General features: G+C 28.4%; 1 protein-coding gene across 3 annotated transcripts in view; it reads left to right on the top strand.

Moving 5' to 3' along the window:
* LOC100882597 (glutamyl aminopeptidase) overlaps positions 1–27,247 on the top strand; it is a 69,601-nt gene that overhangs the window by 4,168 nt on the left and 38,186 nt on the right. For all 3 annotated transcript variants that reach the window (XM_012290853.2, XM_076535641.1, XM_076535640.1), the window contains exon 2: positions 6,696–7,436. In XM_012290853.2, the coding sequence (XP_012146243.1) occupies positions 7,307–7,436 (130 nt within the window). In that variant the 5' untranslated portion in view covers positions 6,696–7,306. The remainder of the gene's footprint in view (positions 1–6,695; positions 7,437–27,247) is intronic.

Here is a 27,247-nt window from a genome sequence, read left to right as displayed (position 1 = left end):
TTATTTCGAACCAACAAAATAAAATGAAGAAATAAATAATATTCTATAAATATTAATCAAATAAGTAACATTCTTTTCAATATTTCTTCATTCTGTTCAATAAATTAAAAAGACTATAATTAAAATTAATTTTACTGATTAATTTACGATATAATTTTTATTGTAATAGTAAAAGTACAATTTTAATTTTCACAATTTTCAATCCATCATTATATGCTTCAAAAAATGACAGAGTATAAAACTGATCTTTATGCAAACAGAATTAAAGAATAACTAAAATACAAAACTTCACGAATATGTCGATATTGTTCTGCTAATTAAAATACAATATTCGTTGCTGCACATTTTAATTAAAGAGTAAGTTGCGCAGACGAAAGATTGTTTTTCTATATTTTATTAAGTCTTTTTTTTAATTTTATACAGTAAGTTACAAGTAGTAATCAATTATTTTGATTTAAGATCAAATATTATACTATCAATATTATAATATCAAATATTATGTGTATAGATCTACCTAGAATATGTAGAATATTATAGATCATTAAAAATGAAAGATTTTATGCATACATTACCTTAAGGACCTCATAATAAATGCAATACACATAAGAACCTTACAATACATGCAATACAAATAAGGATGTTATAGTACATATAATACACGAGGAGGATTTTGTAATACACGTATGAATAAAAATTTTCTTACAGTCAAAAATGGAAGTACACAAAAATCTATTTTGTTCATAAAGTTTCTAAAGATCAGTTACAAAATCAGGCTTAAAATGGAAGCATCAGAAAATGTTCATCAAAGTTGTTGAACAGAAGCATGTGTTGAATATGTAAAAATTTCGGAAGTAGCATGCTTCTGTGCGAAAATGAGTGCTCTCCTTGTACAAGATCGCCAATTCTTGCCCGGAATTTCTGAGTTTCCCCGCATGAGGTCCTCAAAATCAGTTCAGACATGTGCCATCATTCATGTTGAATCTTAACACGTTGACCGCCACAGTAGATACAGCCATTACTAGTACGGCATACTAATAGCACAGATCATTTCGTTTAAGCCGTTTATTTGAAAACTAGTAGTTAATTAAATGTTGTAATATTTATAAATTGTTATAACTTGAAATTTATATTAAGTAAGATAAATATAAAAATGGCTGTGAAAATCTCGCTTTTCAATTATAAAAGTTCCGACAGTATAATGTTATATTCAGTATCACTTTTAATTTTATATTGTTTATTATTTGTATATAAGAATATATTAATTTAGACAATATTATAAATATGTGATGAGATTTGTTCCTTTTTGTGAGCGTAATGTATAAGAAGAGGATATAAAGTTCAAAACATAGAAATTTATAAATTTTTGAATGTACGAATTTATAAATCTAGGAATTTAGGAATTTATGAGTGTGGGAATTTGGGAATTTAGGAATTTGGGAATTTGGGAATTTGGGAATTTGGGAATTTGGGAATTTGGGAATTTGGGAATTTGGGAATTTGGGAATTTGGATATTTGGGAATTTGGATATTTGGGAATTTGGGAATTTGGGAATTTGGGAATTTGGGAATTTGGAAATTTGGAAATTTGGAAATTTGGAAATTTGGAAATTTGGGAAATTGCGAATTTGAGAATTTAGGAATGTAGAAATTTAGGAATTTAGGAATTTGGATATATGAAAGTATATAAATTTGGGTGCTTCGAAATTTAAAAACGCAGAACTGCGGAAAATTACCTTGGGAGCTTGAAAGTTTGTAAATTTGGTGACCGAAACTTTTAAGTTCTGAAGTTCGGACGTTTGAAAATATGAAAGTACAGGAATTTAAAAATTTGTTTCTAATTTTGATTTAAGATTCCCTCAAATCCCATAAATTAATTTCTAATTACTCAAACTGAAAAAATTCAAAGATCACGCTACATGTTAAAATATTTCTAAATTTCTAAATATTCTATTTTGAATCAATTTTTAAATTGAATAGTTATTCTCATCCATAGCAATTATAATTCCAGTATACCTTTCAAGTTAATGAATATCTATTACGTGATTATAAACTTGAAAATCTTTAATTTTGTTAGCTCCTTTATTTATATAACATTAGTAATATTTATTCGTTATTTCCACAATTTTATAATTAGTAATAATTACATAACGAACAGTAATCAGGAAGTTATAATCTTCAAGATCGAATAGAAGTTATAACATGAATTCAATTATAGCCTGCAGATTTCCAAGTTAGTGACTACCTATCGTTAGGTATGTCACATCATCATAACATTACTCATATTGTCACTGTAGATGTGGGAAACATATGATAGTTAAAGATAATTTTCTCGTAACCTTCACTCATCTACCAGATGCATACAACTCATTGCGTAATATTGCATATAAAGCGATATTAAGTGCTCATACACAAACCTAACTGATAAGAAACACTAGTTTGTGTTTATTCTTATTATGACTGAAATTGCTACGTATCCTAACGTCGTAATTCAACTCCGATAATTGGCAGCTATTTCAACGTTCCTTGGATTCGAGAAGATAAAAGATCAATTACTTTCATGTGTGGACACATGGAAAAATTTTAGACACAAAATTTGGAATTACTATTGGAAAATTGAGCGAATTCAAAGACTTATAATTTTATTTATGAGTTAAATTTTATGGTAAAAATTAACGTATATGGCTAAACATAATATTGTACTAATTATTGAAAATACAGGTAGTTAATTTGTTGTATCACCGATAGAATACTTCGAAACAATTATACAATTTCAATGTTTTATAACTTTATTATCAAGTTGAATTTTACAGTGAAAATTAAGGTATGTGTCTATTATACTAATTATTGAAAATACAAGTTGTTAATTTGTATCAATAATGCAACAGAATGATACAGAAAAATTGTACACATTTTATGTTATACAACTTTATTACCAAATTGTCACAGTTAAAATTGATATATGTGATCGAACTATCTGACTATTAAGAGTACAGATTGTTGACTTTTTTATTGTTAAAAATGTAGGTAGTTAAGTAATAGTTAAAATGCAGGTTGTTATTATTCAAAATTCAGCAGGTTAAGTTTAACATTTTAATTTTTAATTTTAATTATTAATAACATTAACACTCACTTTTATAACCTTTTGCACTTTGAAAGTTTATTTTGCCATTTAAAATATGCCCTCAGAGGGGACATCATTAAAAAAAATTTCATTTATATCTTGAATTGGATTATTAGTTTAATTAAATTTGTAGTATTACTTGTGAACATTGTAGTCATCAATGTTAAAATTTGCGTGAAATAGTTGCAATAAGAAGTAGCAGCAGTCTTTGGCAATTTTATTCAACCTTCAACCGGTGAGGTGACGTCAAAATGACTCCATGTGTATCCATGGTAACGATCAACACTCCTTCCATTTCCAGTCGAATTCTTCATGCTACACGATACCTGCCCAGAATTCAATATTCTGTCGATTGCTACAAAGTGAAACGTAAATAAATATGTTAAAATAATTATATAAGCAGGTATCTATTTCGTAATATGTTCAAATGACGTCACATCACAATTAGTAATAGTAAAATAAATAAACAAACAAACAATTAGTGATAGTAAAAATGATCACTGATTAAAAATTAAACTAATGTCCAACAGGTAAAATCTTAATGTTCCTATTATATGGAGAGTTGACTAATTATAAAAGTGTCTGGATCTGTAATAAAAAGTAAAACTACTAGTGACTGTTCTTACAATGGCGACGTTTTAACATTTTCTTTACAATGTTTTGTAAAACATAACAGATTTAGAATATTTATTTTTGGAAATAGTAGAATATTTATTAATAAAGGAATTATAAGGGAATATAACGTTATTTACAAATGGAATTGGAAGAAGTATATCGTAATTATACATAAATAATAACCAGTGATACTAATACTTTGTATTTCTTTCGTTGACTTTCGTTTTTCACTTCACAGATGTAGAATGTATTAGTTATTTAATTACTTATATGGAAAGCTCTTCCAAGTTCACTGACAAGGGACCATCCCGAAGTGATAATTTCCGATTTTGATGAAACTTGGATATAATGTAGTTCTCGAAAAAATATTCGACACGTATTTTTTTTTAGCTGCCACCATTCATGTTAACGGGGTGAAAATAGCCCTCAAAGTGAGAATCACGTTTTGTGGAATATCTCGGGAACCAGTAGAGCTAGAGGGATGGTTTAAATTGCAAAGTTGTGTATTTTTTAACGCGGAATCCAACTGTGAAAATGGATTTTAAAAAATCGTATTTGTTTAAATAATATATTAAAAAATTAATTTTTCTATTCAAAAGTTGTTGTATCTTCTCGTAATTTTTTATGTGAAAAGTATACTAGTAAGTATAAAATACGGATAAAATGGAATTAAGGGTTAAAAAATGATTATCCTGCAATTTTAAATCAACACGTATTAGATATCAAATAAATATTATCAGATACTTTATTACGTATTATAATTACTATACGATGATTTTTATTATAATTTTATTGCAAAAAAAAATATCAGTATAAAATGAAGGAATATTTATAGCATAAACAATTTTACGTAGTTTAGTACACATGCTTCAGGGAATATCTGTAGAGGATGATATAAAAAGCAGCAAAATATAGATGCGTATAATTAACATCTTCACTGTTGTTATAAAAATAACTTTCTAGAACATGTCCAGGGTAAGCAACGTGCTATTATGCTGACCTACTCGAACATGATGTTTATAAATAATGAACCTGATAAATTTAATTAAAGTTTATAGGCGTTATTAAATTACCAGCTTGAAATTAAACGTTGTATTGCAATTATTATTTTGAATTAAAATAAATAAGATAACATATATTTAGATTTACATTTATAGTTATCCACATTTATTTCCGACTAACTAATGAATCTGCTTTCAAATTGCCAGTTTCTCTAATTCCCAAATTTAAAAATTCCCGAATTTCTAGATTTTTATATATTCAAATTAATAAGTTCAAAATTTTTCAACTTCTCAAATTCCCCAATTTCAAAATCCCTAGTTTTTGATATTTCTATATTTCAAACCCCCTGAATTTCTGGATTTCTGAATATTCTAATTCTCAGTTTTCAAGATTCTTAGTCTTTTCCCAAGTTTCAAAACATCCGAATTCTTAGATTTCTAAATATTCAAATTCCCAAATTTCAAGGTTCCCAGTTTCTTAAATTCCTAAGTATTAAAATTCCTGCATTTCTAAAGTTTCGAATATTCAAATTGCCAAATTTTTTCATAAATCCGTGAATCCCCAAATTCATAGATTTCCAAACTTACTTTAAACGAAACATTAAAAATCACATTTTAAAATCCTCGAATTCTTAAATTCCTAAATTTCAGTCTCTCAAATTCTTTAAATCCTCAAATTTCCAGATACACAAATTTCTGAATCCTTAAAATTCAAGGCTTAAATCATTAAATTACCATATCCATAAATCCTTAAGTTCTAAGGTCCTTAGTTTCCTATGTTCAGAAATTCCTAAGCTGCCAAACTCCTAAATCTCCAAATTTCGATGGAGTTAAATCCCTAGATTCCCATTTCCGTTGATCCCTAAACCTCCTTGTTCTCAAATCTCAAAATCTTCTAATTCTTGTGTTCCCAAATGCTTATGTCCTTTATTATTAACTGTCCGAATATACTTGCATCTATTATTCTTATTATCTTCACATATCTATGTTGTTTAGTTTTGATCTATTACCACATGCTTCTGTTCCTAAATTTCTGACCTATCCTCAAATCTTCAAATTTTCCAAACTTCCTAAATATCAGTGAATTAAAAATCTCTTCCCTCTCCTTTTTCACATTTTCCCTGTGGAAGTCAGATTTGCTGTTAATCGTGTCAGTCAATTATCCCAAAAGTCATCATCGTTCTTGCGTAAAACACGAACTCACCTCGCTCAAAAGAGTACAAACGCGGGCATAATGATAATAAAACTTTGTTTAAAACAACATGTCATTGTTTGTCGTGGCACAAAAGTAAAACCGCTTCTCTCCAAGCGGTACATTGAAAATCGTCCCGCTTGAGTTCGCTAAAAACAACATCATTACGTTGAATTAGCTCTCACAACCTCTAAACGCGAATCCTATTGAAAACGAGTGGTCTATAATGAAGCAAAAGCTCGGGGGAAAACGCATTATGAAGCTGGAAACATTAACCCATCACATTTGGACGATTACTTATAACACATGCTAAAAACATTAGAATTCTTGTCAAAATATTGTCAAACTGTAAAATAAATAATATATAAAAATGCAAAATGCAAATTAAACTATGCAAGAGAAAACTAGTGTACAAGCAAGTATTTGCAAAAATATGTAAACATTTTAATGGAACAAACTGTATATTTATATAGTTTCAATTAAAGGACGAAAATATGATTATAACTAATTTAATTGCATTATTTAAATTGTAATTACAATTTTCATTTGCAAAATTTGAATATGAAATGAATACATTTTGGAGTGGAAATAATAGCAAATATTATTGCTTTCTTGTTATAAACTTATAGGTATTTTTATGTAGAATAAATGCATGTCTGGTAAGTTGACACGCGAACCAATAGGATTCGTGTTTCAGCTGCAAACTTACCAGACGTGAAAACGGAAGTAATTCATTGCATACGTATTAATTGATATTTTGTTTCAGATACCACACCTGTTGGAACAAGATAAGACGAAGCAGCTGATTGTTTATTACAGTAGAATATACACACAACGCACCAAGTATTTTGTCTCTATTGTACACTTTCTACTATATGCAATTCACCACCACGATATCTCATTAAGATGAAAATTTAGCTAAGTACATAAAGTTATTATACAGGATGCTCGATTAAACGTTAACCCCATAAATATAAAATACGTACTCTATATATAGAAATGTCGTTTTATACCAGCAACGAACATTTTTTGACGAAATTTTTTATCGACGCAACGTGACGGGGACCAATGCTGCACAGACTGCAATTTCGAGTAATGTCCGTCTAGATTAAAATTAAATAACGGAAAGTATCGCGATAAACAGGTGGTGGAAGTTCGTAGTAAAATTCCACGGTTAGGGAGAATTTGCCGCGCTGTTGGATCGAATGAGAAAGAAAAACGCGGGAGTACATCGTTCTTCGCAAGCATCAACGTTGAAGAATGTAATTCGCATCGAGTCGCGAGGAATAGAGAGTCAAGGAAGCGTGCATCTTCCGCTCGAAGCTCTACGCAGTACGAGCTTACCGGATAAAAAGCTGGCCAGAGGGAAAAAGCAAAATGCCAGGGGGTACTTCGACGCGAGAAAGCAGCGAGGCGATCCGGATGGAGCCTTTAGGTAGAACCTCGAGTTCTCGGAGCCCTGGACAAAACGGGACTGCCAACACCACCGAGGTGCCGATAAACTCAGGTGAGTAAAAATCCACTTGTAACACGATAACACGCCTACCACTTCTCGACACAGACACGTCTTTGTAGGATAACTTTTCACGTCACGCTGAAAGTCGTGGCGTCTGCTGTCATCACGCTGTCACATTTTTTTCTGTATTAAACATCGTTGAAACTTATGTAACGTCCTGTGACGGAAAAGACTATGTCTATTTAGTGCTTCAACGTGATTCAGACATGATTAATATTACGCTCTCGTGAAGTTGTCTTTGAAACGAAATTCTCGGACTTGAGCGAAATGTTAGCACAGCCCTTCAACTCGAAAACTAACTGTGGATTGGCGACATTTATTACTCCACAACTTTGAAAACGTAAAATATGTATACACGGTATATGTGATTAATAATTGTGTATAATTGCCGGTTACTATAAATAGCCATCATTAAGTTTGGCGGTTGTTATAGTATAATCATGACTACAATCACCACTAAGATTATATGTAATAACCAGCAAAGTTAATGATGATTATATATAATAACCGACAAACATAATCACCGAATCTGTAAAATATATCTATGTAAAATTAATTAGAAAGGATTCGAGAGATTAATAACATTTCCGATCAAGTATAACGTTGAATCAACTAACTTTCTTAATCAGCAGATGCAATTCCCTTAATTGCATGTGCTCTAAATTATCGCTTCACAGAAATACACTTTACGCGTTTAGATCTTCCGTGCGTCGAACACTGCCACCAGTACGCGCCCGTAACGCGGAACATATAGGATACCTGACTCGGCCCCTATATTTTTATAGAGGCACTTATGGACCCTTAAATTTTTTTTTTTAAATGAATTAGAATAAAAAATATAATATAAGACAATTGCCAGAATACTATGTATAGAAGTCAGTCGTGAACCGAACGGAAGGTATAAAATGTACGTATAACTTCAAGGACACTAATATTTTTTCCGCAAGCGAAATTAAAAATTCCAATTTATCCGTATTTTTTCTTTGGACCCATAGTTTATGTATGTGAAATTTGATCAAAATGGTACAACGTTTTATTAAAAAAATTTGCAAAATAATGTTAATTTTTAACATATTTTTTAAATAAATAAATTTTTCAAAACTCCACTTACGCCATATTATTGGCCTTTAAAAACAGAAAAATTTGCAGTTTGAATTTTTTGTCTAGGCCTAATAGTTCCCGAGATATTTGCGAAAATAATTTTTTCAACCCCAACTTTAAGGGTTATTTTCACCACTTCAGAATGGATGTTTGCCAATAAAAAAAGTACGTGTCAAATATTTTTTCGAGTTCTATAACGTATAAAAATTTCATCAAAATCGGCGTGTATCAGTTGAGTGATGTCCCTTGTAAGTCGGCAACTTGACCCAACAATGAACCGAGATAACATACCTATCAACCTCTTAACCTGAAATCAATCTCAGCCTCGAACATTGAAAACCGTACATTTTTGAGGAAATCGAGATCACAGCACAATTTATATTCGTGTAATTGTTATATCGAGGAAAATTTTGTAAGTACTGTACTTAAGATAAGAAATTCCTATTTTTGAGTAAAAATTGTAGGACTATAGTTTAGGACGGAGGGTAAAGTCTGTTTTCAAAGGCAGAAAAAGGCCATAAAAATGAAAAGCACTGACGAAAACCAGGCCCAAAAGGCTGGATTTTTTTCGTGCAATGCGTAGATGATGAGTGTATGGTGGTGGGACTAAAGCATTAATAAGGGTGCTTTTTGGGAATGCGGGAGAAAATTACGTTGACTTTTGAGAGTTGAGGACCTGTGTACTGTGAGCTACATTGGCATTGGATTGTTTTTCCGTGCTATTTAATCATATTTTTCATATTTTTTTAAAATAAACCATAATTATTTGTAATATACGAAAATTGTCGAAAAGGATTTTTTACTGCAAATGTGTTACAGTTTCATTGGGTAATAAACTGCTGCAGGAATGTCTTCTTTGTTTGAAAAATTGAATTTTTCTTGTTTAATAAATGGAATTTTTATTTTTATTCTTCAAATATTTTAATGAAGGTCAGGTTCTTTTTAAGTTAAAAAAGTATATAATATATGCCTTGAAATTTTACTTACAGAATAGTTTTATTATTAGGTATTGCAAACAATGTTGTGTATTTAGATTTTGAATAAATTCGAAGTCAAAAATATAATAATAAAAGTTCCTTCAATTTTACATACATTGGGGCATATTTTACTTGGAATAAAATCGCAGACGTTAACGTTAAAGAATAATTGATTTAACATGTAATTATTCTTGTATATAATTATTATGATATAATCAAAATATAGTCATTAAATTTTAATAGGAATATAGTTATAATTGAATCAAAATATAGTCATCGTAATTTGATCAAAGTGAAATTATTAAGATTGAGCCAAAGTCCCTTTAAACGAACTATTTTATTAGGTTATTCTATATAAAATGACCGGTTTCGAGAATGGCAAGCCAGCAGATTTGATGACACAGAAATATCGTAAAATAGGACGTATGTCATATCAGTTTGAAACTTAAAGTATAGTAAAAAGAACTATATAGACGTTTCGATAACATTTTTCGTACAAAATAACTAATTGCCAATTATAGAAAACAATGCCCAATTTCAGAATAGAAAGTCTGTCGCAAATTGATGATACATAATTAAGCATATAAAACATAAAATTTTTGTCAGTCTTCTACAATGAAAATTCTGTATTCTACATTTTTTGAGCGAATACATACAGTTAATACTATTACTACGAATTTATTTCATATTTTTTGTATAAATTCGTCTTATTGTGAATGGAACAATTAAAACCCGCATTTTTTAAGTGTGGAAAGTGTCATGACAGTACAGATAATCTATCATTAAATCTTAACTGTACCATAAAACCTGCGAAAATATTTTTGTAAAAATATCACGACGATTATTACAGCGCCGAATATCACGAGAAATTGATATATTTAATGTTATAGTATTAAATACACATTTTCATATGACAATAAACTACTATTTTATTGTTATCGCAAAAACAGTTACTTACATTACAAAATTTACCTGCATCTAATGTCCTCTTGCGTACATAATTTCACCAATACACCTGTGCAGTATTACTCCACTAAATATCAACTTCAGGTTATATCAAACATCTCAATTTCACCTGGATTATTTCAGACAATTTCTTGGAATACTTTAGGTGCTATAAAGAATACATTTGCACGTTACAATAAATTGTAACTTCCATTATTATGAAACTATAACTATATTATTCTCACGTGATATTAAAAGTTATGGTTTTTGTTCCTATTGTGATATTCTTTGAATATGCAGTTTAATGTTATGCTATCAACTAACATAAAGTATGTTCTCACGTAAAAATAAATTTTACTGTTATAACAAAAGTTTCATTTTGCGTTTAGCTATTCAGAAATTGCGTTTAATACTACGTTTTTTGTATGACATTAAAGATAAGTTTTCACGTGGCAGTAATTCGCAACTCTTACTATCATGACAAAAAATGTCACGTTGCTTTTACGACACATTTGTCATGGATTATGCTGGCAAACTTTAATATTTTTATGCAAATAATTTCACGTAGACCAATATTTAAATAAATTGACTACACGTAAGTAATGTCCTAGAAGTTATGAATTTTTAAATCACTGAAATTGTTATGAAATGGAATCAATAAAATTAATAGTAAATAGGATCAGTAAAATTAATCAGTAAAATTCAATCAAAATACAATTGAATGACCTGTAACAATTTTTTAAACTCTTCAAATTACAAGATAGAATTATTTTCCAATTGTTACAATAATATATAATAAATATAATGAATAAACTGTTTGAACAAAATTCGTTATTTAATTAACAAATATGACTCAGAAAGTATTTCTGTTGTATATTTAAAAATTTATCAGTACATCTTCACAAAATATGTTTTCGTTTTTTAAAAGATTAAAACATCATTTTCACACATTTTTTATATATTTCACACATATCTGCAATCTATACTTTGCATATTTTAGTAAAAAGTTTAAACAGTACATCCATAGTTTACATAACAACATCGAAACAATATTTGCTAAAAATAACTTTAAATAAGACTACCGCATGACAGTCTTGTCACATGTCTGAGAGAAAGAATGCTTCCCCTTCTTGGCACACAACAGGAAGCTCATCAATATTGAAATAATTTGTATCGGAAACTGGATAGTTTTCTAAAACGGAAGCAAAGCTTATACTGAAACGAAGAAGGTCACAAGTTCAAAAGTTCAGGCGTCTATAAATGTCTTCATACTATTGATATTGATCAGATTTGAAATTAGTCAAATCTATTAGAGCACATATTATATAAATTCGACCCATCTAAAAATACTTTCATGGTTACTCTATTTAATTTCAAAAATTTTTGCTAATGTATGGTTGTACGATTGCGTGTGAAAAGTCATTTACTGACTATGAGCTACTATTGATTATTCCTAATTAACGCTTTGCATGAAACTGAAGCTTACTTCTATTTCGAATATTTTCGGATTGTTGATAATACAAATATAAATGTTAAATAAACATTTATATGATACTGGATGTTATAAAATAACATTTTATACAGTTTATAATGAAATGACATAGAACATAAAATAAAAGTCAAATATATATGCTTGTATTTTACTTATTAGATAAAGCAAAAGTATAGATACAATAACACGATCTTTGAAACACCAATTTTGTGCAAATTTTGCGCACACGCAAATGACACTAAAGATAACTCTGCAAATTTATATAATGCATTTTTTCAAAATACAAGAGAAATTTTTATTTGAATCTTTAGTAATGTTTATTTGTTTGATTAAAAGTGTTCGTTAACTAAAGTGTTCGTACAACCTTTCTAAGGAAAGGTTGTAAACTGTTGCAATGGGTATAAATGATAACGTATGAGAGAATGAACCACTCTTCTAAATAGAAAGAATGAAGTGGGTCTTATCTTCCTTTATTAAGAATAAAAAGAATTAAGCAGTAGCTTACCCTACTTTCAGAGACAATGGTAATCAAAGTAAACTCCTTAAATTTTGTGATATACTCATGGAAATATCTTATACTACTCGAATGTAACCATATTTTGAGGAATGATCTAGTATTTATTTAAAACATAATTTTGATTTATGATTTATTCTGTTTCATAAAATTATTTATGAAATTTTATTCAAGCTTATGAACAGTTGGATATTATACATAAAATTCTAGTTTTGAGATGAGCACAGTTTTAATTTCTTAATTCTTCAATTTTTCAGTTTCTAAATCAACACATTTCCAGATTTTCAAATTACCAAATTATTAAAGTTCCAAGTTAAATATGTGAAGTACTTAATTTCTCAATTTTCCAAAATTACACAAATTAATGAATTCCCACATTCCCAAATTTCAAAATCCCCAAATGGCCAAATTCAAAAATTGTTAAATTACTAAATTTTCAAATTTCTGAATCTGTACATTAATAAATCCCTATATTACACATTTCTCAATTTTCCAAACCTCCAAATTTTCAAATTTCCAAATCTCCAAATCTTCAAATTTCTAAATCTCCAAGTCTCCAAATTTCTAAATTTTGCAAATCCCCAAATCTCCAAATTTCCAAATCCCAAATCTTCAAATTTCCAAATCTCCAAATTTCCAAATTTTGCAAATCCCCAAATCCCCAAATCCCCAAATCTCCAAATCTCCAAATCTCCAAATCTCCAAATTTCCAAATCTCCAAATTTCTAAGTCTTCAAATTTCCAAATCCCAAATCTCCAAATTTCCAAATCTCCAAATTTCCAAGTCTCTAAATCTCCAAATCTCCAAATCTCCAAATCTCCAATTCTCCAAATCTCCAATTCTCCAAATCTCCAAATCTTCAAATTTCCAAATCTCCAAATCTCCAAATCCTTAGATTCCTAAATGCAAATTAACAATTTTCTGTTCCTCCCCAATACCTTGTCCGCGCATGTGTCGCGCACAGTCGAGTCCATAATCCTTTCGGCGGGCATTTAATCCGCCCATTAGCGTTCTATTAAAACATAAACGATAGTTCGAGATATTTCTAAAAGATATTCACTGTATCCCTCGAGGCTGCGTTCACAGGTCAGAAACGAGACAAGAAACGGAAATGTTCCTTACTTTTCCCGTTTGAATGCCATTATCAGAGTTCAATAGAGACTTTGTTCGGCGAGGATATTGAACTTCAGACAATCCCAAGACTTCCAATACACTTCTTCATACTGTGCACTGAAAGCTTTCAAGGGGTTCTCGATTGAACTGTAATCGTTAATTCGAGAACAAAATTTTAATCTCTATTTGCATCGAACTAATCCGTTCCAATTTCATGTTCTAGATTCAGGTAGAGTGCCCCAGTTTTTTACCGCTAAACGTTATTAACATATTCTATTCGTAAGAATAAGGACGGAATATATCAACATAGGGTTTCAAGCACTCTATTAAAATTTTATGAAAGAAATACGAAACGACAATGGACTGCTTTGTTGTTCCATATTACATACAGGGTGTTCCAGTTTAGTTCGTAAAACTTTACTAGTATATTATATAAATAAAGAAATACGAACTTAGGTTGAATGCATTATTAAAGCTGTCTAAAAAAATATGAAAATCAACAATTATTCGTACCTATGTAGTTCAACAGAGAAAATCGTTTCTATTTCTTATATTCCTCGCAATTTTTCAATAAAACATTTAAGAACCTATGATTATATATTCTTATCATGTTTATGCATGGAGATGCTGGTAAAGTTTTACGTACAAAACTGGGACACACTCCGGCATCGAAAAACAAAGTATCGAAAGTTACTTTACACTTTTATTAAAGTTACTTATAACTTTATGATTTTTTAATAAAGAAACTGTATATTAATATAACATCCTTTTCTCCATTTTGCGTATGCATGTTAAAGTTTGCTAGTAAAGAACTGAAACACCATGTATAACGATTTCAATTTCCTTTTTTGATGACGTCAATTCCTATGTATATTTTTCAATTATGTTTTTACTTTTCAGATTTTGTCAAGTTTGTCCAACAATGCACAAATATCTTTGTATAGTTTTCTTGTGCGTATTCTAACATTTTTAAAGTATTTTCTATCTATACAATCTGAATGCATTAGCTATCTGTCAGTGATAATACTTTGATTGCATCCTTACAGATGTACGAAGTTTTTTAAAAAATGTCAAATATAAATTATACTATGTTTATTTGAATATTGAAAGTTGTGTATGTATGTGAGAATAATATATGGAAAAAGTTTATAAAAATATGTTAAAAGTATCGAAAGAGTACTTTGAAATATTTCTGAACACTGTCACTCGAAGATTGAATAAATGATTAATAATAAGATGTTTTGTTCCAGAAATAGAGATAGATGCATCATGTCATTGTTCATTTACTGAGTATATATACGTCACAATAGATAACATTACAAAAACAATGACCATATGTGATAATATTACAGAAACATGTATTTGTGTTTTGCAAGAAACGATGTTGATATTTTAACAAAATTTCTATTTTTATTTTTCTTAATGAAAGATCATTTATTAATAGATTAGCCAAATATTAAACTGTGACTTTAGTCCATTTTAAAAATAGATTAAAAAAATGTTGAGTAAAACACGGATTGTACGAAAGAGTTTTGATATCAGGTCATAATTCGAAGAAAATTGCTATGTTATTTTAAATTTAAAGGTTTAAATCTTTGGGTTTGCTTTTCTTTAAGATTTGCTTTCTATATATTTAAATGCTTATTTATTATATGTATAGCATTTCATTATTTACTAAACCTATAATTCAGATAAGATCATAATTTAATTTTTACAATTTCCAACGAAAAATTCTTTCGTCTGTGTTTTTAGCATCTTTGATTTGAAGTATCATATTTTTTATTAAAATTATTCATTTCAAAATACCAATGGCCAAATCAATTAGCGTTCCCTGTTATTATAAAATTAGTACTCAAATATAATATTAAAGTTCATTTTAAAAAAGGTGCATTTTCGTTAAAATATGGTTTCATTTACAAATATTGCGATTATGGTTTGTATATTTATGATTTCTTTTTTTTCAAATGTATAATACTTTATAATTCCTCATTTTTTAAACTACTACTATTTGCAAAATAACACAATAATTAATATTTGGAAAATAATAGAATAATAATAAAATAACTTACATTGCAAATCTATTTCACAATTCTAAACGGTCTGCAACTTTACGAGGATTAAGAACCACTGAGGTAGATTAAGAAAATAGCCAAATGACGAGTATATCGACTATGCTTGCACAAATTGCTTTCGGTATACTTATACATGTGTATCATGGTCATCAGCAATCAACACTTAACATGCTACATACTTCGAAATATCGAAATCATTTCAAAACGTTTTCAAAAACTATAAGGTATTACAGAATTAACTCTTTACGAACACTGGGATACGAAACGACCCCAGCCAATTTAACTTCAATTTTAACTATTTCATATCAGAAAAATCTGAATAAATAACTTTTTTGAAACCCCGATATTTTTGTTGTCTTTTTCCTCAAATTGCTATATCTCAAGAGTGTTCAGCTAAAATTCTAGTTCTTTAAAACCGAATAGAATTATGAATTTTTTCTGTGAAAACCGTAATTTCTTCAATTTTTTCACGTTACTGAATTTTTGTTCATATTTACCGTTTATATTTACTGAGATCAGCTATGAGATATGTTAAATCAACTTTCAAAGATAATTTATAATTTTTTAAGTTAAAGTAATGGAATTGTAAGGAATATTTTCAGTGACTGGGATCTTATATGTCGGAGTGTGCTAGGTATACCTTTCTGACGAAGTGTCTTAAGGGTTAGACAAAAAATTTGGATATATTAAGTGCTAAAAAGAAATATGTAAGAATAGTATTATCTTATATGATCATATCATACATAATCTTCATTCGAGCTATTATATGTATAATCCCAAGGAGAGCAGCAGAGTTAAGCTTGTATACAATAATTATAGTAATCGAGTCAAATTACAGCTCAGGTCCAAATGTTGGTAGAAAAAAATGGTAGAGAAAAATTTTATTTTAAGCAATCTATTATCAAAGAGTATGCTTCTTTTAACAAGTACATTAGTACACTTAAAAAATTCAATTGCACATCTTTGTAACCGTAATATTTCGATTATTTAAACAAATTTCGTACATAACAGACAAAGAATAAGGTTACTGAAAATATAATTCTTAGATACTAGATCTTGTTTGTCTCGTGTCTCAATGGAGGCAGAGTGGTTGGAAGTACGTGAGTAGGAACTCAAAGTGCATCCACCTCTTCGTGATGAGTTCTGAGTAGCTCCTTCTTAAATAGGAAAAGTAGGAATGTATACAGAGTGTCCCATTTAAGTTGACATTGTAAAAATGTCGAAGACGCGTGTTTTAAGAAAAATAAACTGACACGTGTCCTTTAGTATTTCAAGTGGGGAATCAAATTGCATTACTAATTTTTTAATGCATGAGCGTCTTCAAGGTTATTTTAAGGTCAACTTGTCTTTTTTTATCATAAACCCATATTTTTTATTTCGGAATCATATTCTACGTGAAAAGATGCACTACTTCTGTTTGATATATTTTGTTGTAAGTTCAATATTATATCTGATAGCCCTACATTTTCGAGCATTATTAATACCTTAACCTTAACCAGTTAACTATGGCGATCTTTTTGCAAAGCGCGCACCATTGTGTGTCGCGATAATCAAGCGATGACGAGTTAGCTCTCAAGAATCTATGAATCCATCTCAAATCATTTATACTTTTCATTTGTTTATTTCATTTCGTATTGATCTCTAAGCATTTTAAACATATTGCAATTTACGAATATAATTTAGTTTTCGTCAAAATTACAATTTAAATATCAAATTGTAATAAAATTTTACGCATGACGAATATAGTCGTCGTGACACAAAATTCTGCCACATCTCCATGACGGATATAGTCGTCAAACACACTTAACTGGTTAAGAATTATTGATGGCATGTTAGACGGAAACAGGTAGCTTACTACTTAAATCGCGAATTACCTGTAATACTTGGAGATCTAAACATAGCAAACAGGTAAAACATAAATGTACATGTTTATTTTAAGAGGTTTTACATATTCCTGATACGTGTTTTAAAATGACGATTAAAAAAAACAAATTAGCATATGTAATACCACTGTTAATATTCTTTAAATCGACTTGAAAATTTGGAAACGCATTTTTAAAATTACATATGAAGAATATGCATAAATGGAAACATCAAATACTTTTCAGTTGCTTTGCGCATGTTTCCTTAACGCATTAGCACACTTGCCATCACAGTAGAGATAGGCATATTTAGTAAAACATGAGGTAATAGTTTGTTGAAGTGTTTAAACAAAACATTTTTAGTATCATACTTTAATTTATTATTTTACTTCAGTTTGGAACGATTTCAATCTTATTCTGAACATTTCTGTTTTTATTCCATACTTTACTGAAACGAATTTTTTGAAATGATTTGTAAATAAATTGCGTGAACTTTGAAACTTTTTAATTTTACTTTAAGACTTTGCGATATTAAACATTTTTAATTTTCAAACGATGAAACTTTGAAATTTAGGAATTTTGAGACTATAGGAAGTTGAGATTTCGTATCTTTTGAATTTTGAATGCGTAAACTTTTGAAATTTTCGAATAGTGAGACTCATTGAATTCGGATCTTGAGATTTTAGAATTTCGAAGTTACGGGTTTTTTGAAATTTCGAATTTTTTAATTTAGATTTTTTGGATTTTAGAATTTTTTAGTTTTAGGACTTCTGAAATATTTGGACTTTAAAATTTTATTTTTTTTAACGCTAGAGACTTCAACATGTTAGGATTTTGGAATTTTTTAACTGTGCTATTTTGAAACTCCATAATTAGGAACCTTAAATCATTTACAATGCAGAAAAAGTAAAACAATGAAATACTAGTTTCATTTTATAGTAAATTTATACTTAAAAACTATGGTACCACTAAATAATATGCTTATTTATTCAGTATATAAGATATTATTTAAATTTCAATGAATAATATTTTATTTACAACTACCTAAAAAAATTAATGTCTAATTTCTAATACATTAAAGATTATTAGAAAATTTATCAAGTTTTGAACAAATTGCATGCAGTGTTTATTTATTTATTGGTGATAAAACGAAACGATACACGAATTAACATTTACCTCCATCTAACGGAATTTATTGTTTATTACATCACCAGAAACATTTCTTCTCGCGTTCGCATGTTTCCATTGAATTTTGTTTTTTGCCTTTCCTTCACGTTATCGAATTGTTCATTTTGTATTCGTTATTAAATAAATATTTTGCTGAAATTTTGACATTATCATTTTTTAACGAAGTTTCAAAGTTTTGGACGGTGCGATTATAAAAAAAGTTGAAAAAAAAAATCGAGCACTGTTGTTAAGGGCCACCCTAATGTATATCCTGCAACTTTTGGTCTAAATTTGTGTTTGTTAAACAGCTGAAAGTGGCTGAGAAATGCATAGTGTTGAGAGTAACACCCTGTATATTACTTCCAAAAATATGTGCTACAGAGTTTATAATAAGTAATATTAAATATTTACGGATTAAAAAAGAAAACGAATCACTCTTTTAATCCGCAGTTCGTTATTGTGTTAAATGTTTATATCCCCAAAGCTTATTGCAACAAGTAACTTAATTCCGTACCTCGCGCATGTCATTTCCCAATTATTAATGCAATTTTAATAATACACAGAAGTGTCCTTTTATCTTCATTTTCGAATTATTCGACTAAATTAACTGAGTAGCGTTAGCGGAACCACTGGTGACCCCAGTGGCAGTCAACGAGTTAATTAAGCGAATTAATCTGGTCGTTGTGAAGTCGTGCGAAAAAAAAGAAAAGTCGATATGGTACACTCGCAGTGAACATGGACTGGCACAAAATTTTCATTCATTCCTTTCTATTCAAACTCTTTGTTAAAAAAGATATGTATTGTACAGCCACGATGAAAGAATCAATTTGTATTAATATTGGGATAGAAAGAAATGATAACATAAATTGAAAGTACTTGGTTATTGAACTAATGTGTACTGTGCAAAAAACATGAAAAATTTGAAAGCTCATGTTTCTATAATAACAACACATTTGATTTTGTATAAAAGTGGAATGATAATGTTAATTCGGTCACATTTCATCAGAATAATATACCTGGCACAGTGAGATGTTCAAAAAACCCCAGTCACTAAAAATGTTTCAAAGAAGCTACTCATTATTATAACTTGAAAAAAATTATAAATAATCTTTGAAAGTTGTTTTAGCATATTTTACGGTTAATTTCAGTAAATTTAAACGTTGGACATGAAAAAAGTTAAAATATGAAAATATTGAAAAAATGACAACTTTCACAGAAAAATTAAAAATTTTTGTCGGTTTTAATATAAAAAGCTAAAATTTTAGTGAACGCTCTTGAAATATAACAAATTGAGGAAAAACATAGTAAAAATACTGGGGTTTCGAAAAAAGTATTTATTCAAATTTTCAGGATATGAAGTGGCTAAAATTGAAGCTAAATTGGTTGGGGTCGTTTCATAGCTCAGTGTAACCGTTAAGTAATAACACTAGTTTATAATGATCATAGTGAATATGCATACATTAAATTAAAAAATTTCATTTTTCATCATATTCTTTGATACGAAGAAGTTATTTAAACATTTGCTGAAAGAATTATAATTATATTTTATGTTATGTTTTCCTCTTTATTTTGTTTTTATTTAAACTATAAATGTGTCTTCTTTAACTTTAAGTTAATTTAAGTTAAATGTTTTATTTGTTCTAAATGGTTGTAAAACTGAGCATACAAAGAACATCTGTCTGGTAAAAGTAATACTATAATAAAATTTAATATTTATTCCCGAAGTAAAATGAAGTATCAATAAAGACAAACACATGAAATTAGCAAATTCAAAAGACAGAAGATTTGTATGAAATTATGGTAAATTGATAAAATAAGATACTGTGTATTATTATGAATTTAAATATAAATATTCCAATTTTATAAAATGAAGGTTCACTTACAAAACTGAAATAACTTAAAAAATATTAGCACCATACAGTTTTGAAATGATTTCTACATTACCAAAAAGTTTTAAATCACTCTTTTATGTGCACATAGCTATCTGCAAAAATATTGAAATCCAAAATTAAAACCATAAGGTAAGGTTTATAGTAATGATTTATAGCTCTATTTTATTTCAAAGTAGATAGATAATGAAAATTCTGCTGCATGTTAAAAAATATGTTATATTTCGGCGATCTGATCAAATTCTACACATTTTTTTATTAATTTACAGAATAAAGTATTTTATTGCAAATCCTGCTTCAAAATAATAATAAAAGAATTTTTTTCCCATTATGCGATTAATTACACTGTCCAACAAATTTAAACTTTTTTTATGTTTTGCAATACCCATTGGGTGATCGTTGTAGAGTTTCTCGTCCTGAACAAGAATCCGAAAACCGAATTTCTCTGTTACCCTCGGTTTTTGAAAAACACGAACTTTTGCAAAAACACGTGTTTTGGGTAGAAAATGCGATATTGCGAGAAAACTAAAAAAGCTAGGACATTCAAATGAGTTTTAAAAGATAGAGGAGAGCATCCCGATTAAATTGGTATATATCATTGTTATATTGCATAATTCTAAGTGGGTGTAAATATTGATGAAGTTTAAAAAACGGCCGCGGTACGCATTTCCTACGTATTATTTTTGCATTTTTAGAAAAAGTTATTTGTCTAGCGCGAATTTGCTATACAGTATCGAATTCTATAGACATTTCTGATGAAGAAACTATGCGGGGTAAGTGTTGTAGCTGTATGCAATTCCAGTAAATCGAAAAAATATCTGCCGGGAGCACGGACGCGGCGTTTTGCCGCCAGGCGGCCATAGCTCGCTCTCCTCGCCAAGTCAGTGCCGTAGCTACGCGCAATCAACATCAATGATGGGGCTTAATATACATCCACTTTTTACAATTACAATGTTTAATTTTTTTTAATATTATTATTTCATAATTATTATTATTCATATTTTGTTATTATTCGTTATTATTTTTAGCTACCAACGATACAATTATAAAATATTATAATTCAAAATTTAAAAATCAAATGATTAAGGACAGTTTTCAAATCTGTTTATAATATAGAAAAAACACAATGTATACAATAGAAAATAATACGTAGGAAATGCGTACCACGGCCGTTTTTTAAACTTTCATCAATATTTACACCCACTTAGAATTATGCGATATAACAATGATATATACCAATTTAATCGGGACACTCTCCTCTATCTTTTAAAACTAATTTGAATGTCCTAGCTTTTTTAGTTTTCTCGCAATATCGCATTTTCTACCCAAAACACGTGTTTTTGCAAAAGCTCGTGTTTTTCAAAAACTGAGGGTAACAGAGCAATTCGGTTTTCGGATTCTTGTTCAGGACGAGAAACTCTACAACGATCACCCAATGGGTATTAGAAAACAAAATTCGTGTTGAACAGTGTTATATGAGAAAAGAATTTTTTGAAACTCTAGAAAAATAGTTTTATCTAAACTTACAATTTATTTATCACTTGTATTATTTTAACTTATTATTATTTCTTTTGATGTACCATATAAGTACATTTCACGAGGTATCTGTGCCCGGTATTATTTTACTGCATCTTTTATGATATGTCGGATTGTAGAAAGACTAATTTCCAAATTTCCTTTTAAGATTCCATGCAGTAACCTATTTTTATTCTTTATATTATTCATTCCCGAAAAGCTGAATTATTCGAATAAAAGCTAGAGCAAGGAAGAGAGTGCTTTCTTCTAATAATTGAATATTAATTTTAAGTAATATCTATTTATTAAACAAAGAGAACTACAATGGAATTGCACAGCAGATGAAATGTTTAAAATGCAACCCTCTGTATTAAAGGAAACTTGGACACATCGGTAGACCTAATTCAATACGTCAGATGAAAGTCACTGCTTTATAGTTGGAAATAAAAAAAATCGCTTTCGCTAAATCTTAACCTAAACTGCCATCTTGTAACACGTACAATAAATAAGATGGCTGCACATAAATTCACCAGGTTAATACTTGGAGCATTCTAGTTAAATTTATTTTTAGACTTATTAATTTTATATATGTTTAAGCCAATACTTCGATACATGTATTTATAACAAATATCGAAATATCGAAATAGTATTGAAACAATTAAATTTGTTTCCTTTTTAAATTTTAATAAAAATAATTCCTTATCTTGTCTTATCTATATCTATAATTCTTTAAATGCAAAAAAAGAAATTAATATTAACATTCTAATTGAAGTTAACATCTACAGTACTAATATTCTAGTTAATATTTATATTTATTAATATTCTAATATTCTAATATTAATTAGAATATGAATCAGAATATTAATATTAATATTCTCTAACGCAAATATTTGAATTAATATTACTATTAACATATTCGTGCAGCAAAGTTGCAAAACAAAAATGTTTAAAAAATTCAGTTAGAAAAAATACCATTATGATGACAAAAATGTGCATCACATCTTTCTTCTATAGGCAAAGAAACTATAAAACTAGGCAAAGGAACTAGAAACTATAGATTTCCGTCTGAAAGGGAAACGAAATCGAAGAATTGTTCACCACTTTGTAATTTAGGTTGCTATTTTCAAGATACTAATTATTAAAAATTTATTTGCGACATATTCAAAGTGCTGTACTTGATCTTTTGTGTCCAAATTATGTTTTATATCATGCATTTGTAATTAATCTAGTAATTATTCAAATTTTAATTAATTTATATACACGAACTTTATATACATATATTTAAAAAAAAAGAATATATATGCAGAATACACATAAACTCGAGTATCGAAATTAAGAATGAAAAATTGAAATAAATAAATTCAAACTAAAAAATTTAAAAAATCTATTGTATTTTTACGGAAAATAAAGGAATAAAGAATTTTAAATGTTTTTACTAGATAACTTTTATAAATTGTAATAGCAACTGTTAAAAATTATTTGCAACCGAATTGTTCAAAGTTGGAACGAGAATATACAAGCATATGCCATAACAATAATGGCATATTACCGTGGTCCGTATCTATTTTTTCATTTCCTGTATCAAGAGCTTTTTTCTCGCATGTGCGCTATGTTTCCAATGATTTTGCCTTTTACAAATGAAAAATAAATGAGCCTCTCATCTCCGACGACCGCGTCATAAAGCAAACGCTTTGAACTAAAAATGTCACCAGGTAAAAGTAAACATACGAATGCAACAATTTTACTTTCATTATATTTTCAAAGGAAAAAGCGGAAAAGCGCAAATACGTGAAAAAACTGGAAATGAAAGAGCCATACTGGAAAAAAAAATATATTATTAAAATGATTTACCTTTATAACTTACATATCCTAAAAGATAAATATAACATATCTATAATCTACATAATTTAATTCATTACTCAAAATTAATAAATATTACATGATTTAAAAAATACACTGTTAATATGATCTATTTATATAGATTTATTTATAAATTTATTTATTTATTTATTTATAAATCTATATGTATAAACGAGATTTAATAGAGATGAATTTCAAATGAGATCTAAGTTTATCTTTGTAACCTACATAACCTAATTTTTCGTTCACAATTAATATATGTTAATAAATATTTCACAACATGAAATTGACAGACATTGATTTTCGAATACGAACTGATAACTAACTAACCATTTTTTTCATTTTCGTCGTGGTGGAATAAATTACAAAACGATTTGTTAAAAAGGAACCTTGCATGTCTCCATCATATAATGTGTACGAATCGGTCGGAACGGCATGTTCAATATTTTGTAGCGTGCGAACTGTTTTTCGTGATTTACGTTTGTTGTTGTTTTATTGATTTGGACGGGAGACATTAAAGACATTTTGTACAAATATAGAATTTATTATAAAGTACAACAAAGCGGGTTTTTGTCTAGTAATTAATATCCGAACACGATCAAAATATGATTAAACAAAAAAGCAATAATTTGATTAATGATGTGTATAATAAATTTTGGGATTTTTTTGTTTTTGTTGTAAAAAAAAAAATTGATAATTATATACAAGTTATTCTATAATACCAGTTGCAGCTCCAAAATAATAGAAGATGAATAAAAAAATTAATAAGCATTCGTTCGATAAGTTCTATAGAATACAAGGTAGTTTGTGTGGAGCTGTTTTTGAACTACCCTGTATTGTTGTACTTTTCATCGTATGTAAAAAGAGGGTTCTTGACTTTATCGCGTACACGTTTCCCTCTTATATCGGGTATTAAAGTGCCCATACTTCATATCGCTCGATGGCTTCGTAAACTAATTGTCTCAAGGGTAGGTTAAAATGAAGTGTGAAGTAAAATTACATTGTACCGTAACAGAAGTAACTTTATACTTTTAAATTCTAATAGTATTTATACAAAATAATTTAAATACTATTTAAACAAACTAATTGCAATACTAGTTAAGCAAAATAATTTCAATACTATTTACAACACTAATCTATTGGCTTAAGAATACAAATACAAGTAGTAAAAATGAAATATAAATAAATATATATCATTCTTAATAACTAGAAACGTAATTCCATTTTTGTGAAAGTACTTAATTTTTAATGTTGTATATACTTATTTAAATATTTAGGGGGGGATCAGAGGTTATTATATATTTATTAATATAAATTTATAATTAAAATTGTTTAACTCGAATATTAACATGCGTGGCAGATTCTTCTAAAGTACAATATATTATTAATGATATCGAGTTAATAATTATAATTATATTAAATAATTTTATTTTCATCAATTATATGTTAGAGTAATATTAAATTGAATTTAAATATATTTATATTTAAAATATAATTGTGTGCTAGAGAAGTGTATAAGTGTATAATTCAATTCCAAAAATTTAATAATCAATAATATCAAAAAATTTTCTATTTTTCCCAATTATCGGTCCCAAATTCCAAATTAAATTGCAAAAATAATTTTGCTCGTTTTATGAAGTTTTCTTTATACCACAAATTACTCCGCTGAAATTTAATTTTCACTCGGGTCAATATAAGTTGCAGCAAAAAAGCTTAAAATGTTTTGAACTGCGCGACTCTCCCCAATTATTTTAAAGCTGACGGATAAAAACCACAATTACTTTCGCATCGATCTCATTTACTTGCAAATTACAATTAACGGTTTATATGTTCAGAGCACAAATTGCGCAATACTAAATAATCCGTTTTATGCATGAAACAGCAAAAATAATGAGACAAATAAAAACCGTTATTTTTAGTTAATAATTAAAAATTTTTTTATAAGATGCTTATAACGGAATTTCGGCCTTTTTACATTTCTAACTAAAGCAATTCTGTAGTGTAAAATTGAATACTTATGAAAAAATGATTATATGAATGAAAATTAATGTTTTGTAATTATTTGACAGTCATTTACACATTTCTGGTTTACGTGAACAAATTATTGTATACGGTCATACTTTTTTATTCATGAAATCGAATAATTTAGAAATATGTATTTAGTAGCACATTTATAGAAATCATTAATTAAACACTATAGTAAAAATACGTTATTTAAAATAGCAAATAAAATATTTGTAACTTTGATGTTTCAAGATTTTGAATAAGAAATCGTTTTTGAACAAATGGAAATATTGATGCTGTTAAAATGATCAATTATTATCCTTTGTTGTTGTGCCATGTGTAATGCTGATTTAGTTGGATAATGACTCATAATCATATTAGTAACTGCATTTGTTAATGTGTGACATTCACTAATTGTTAAATTAATCAAAGTGATAAAGGAAAAATGGTAATTGAAGTAATTGAAATGGTTATAACTGTAAATATTTACAAAAATTTTTTAATTCGATTTTGATGAAAATCAAATCAAATATGGAAACATATTAATCTTTTTTTATTCATTCCTGCATTTAGAATCAGCTTTCAATTGTTTGTGCCACGATTTTTAGGATACCCAGCATATATATTTATAGAAAACAAATACATTCATGGAGTTGGGTACATTTTTAAAATATCTATGTTGTTAGAAATGAATTCATTTGAGCAATAATAAATATTGTTGCGATTGAATAAATTATCGATGTTATAACTTCTTAATATTCTTACTCAATAAATCGTTAACCTTAATCAAGGATTAATTATTTTGTCAAATGCATATTTATTTCTTCTCGGTATATTTTGAAATATTTTTCAGAGTTATGTTCTATATTTTTCACCACCCTTCATGGTCCTCGTATGTTGTATTTTTATATTTTTATAGAAAAAATTTTACAAAAAGTAGACATCGTCCAATCCAGTACGTGACTATTAAAGTAAAGCTATCAGTAATTGATCAGTTTTTAGAAAACATAAAAAAAGAAGGTTGTTACTGGTTGTTGTTGAAGGTTCTTACTGATACTTTCCATAAAAGTGAATTTAAGATGTCACGACATCTGCCAGCCAAATTTTAAAACAATCACAAGTGAAGCGAAGTATGCTCACTAATAACGAATATCTAAATTCATGCATGTAAATGATATGCCATTATATTTTTATTTCTTTAATGTTTCTGTTAAGAATAGTTGTACAATCCAGGTAAAAAAGTTCAGCTACTAACGAACAGGGAGTTCATTACTAGTTCTTTAACTTTTA

The sequence above is a fragment of the Megachile rotundata genome, chromosome 9 (assembly GCF_050947335.1).
Source record: "Megachile rotundata isolate GNS110a chromosome 9, iyMegRotu1, whole genome shotgun sequence".
Taxonomy (NCBI): Eukaryota; Metazoa; Arthropoda; class Insecta; order Hymenoptera; family Megachilidae; genus Megachile; species Megachile rotundata.
This window is presented reverse-complemented; position numbering and strand designations above follow the sequence as displayed.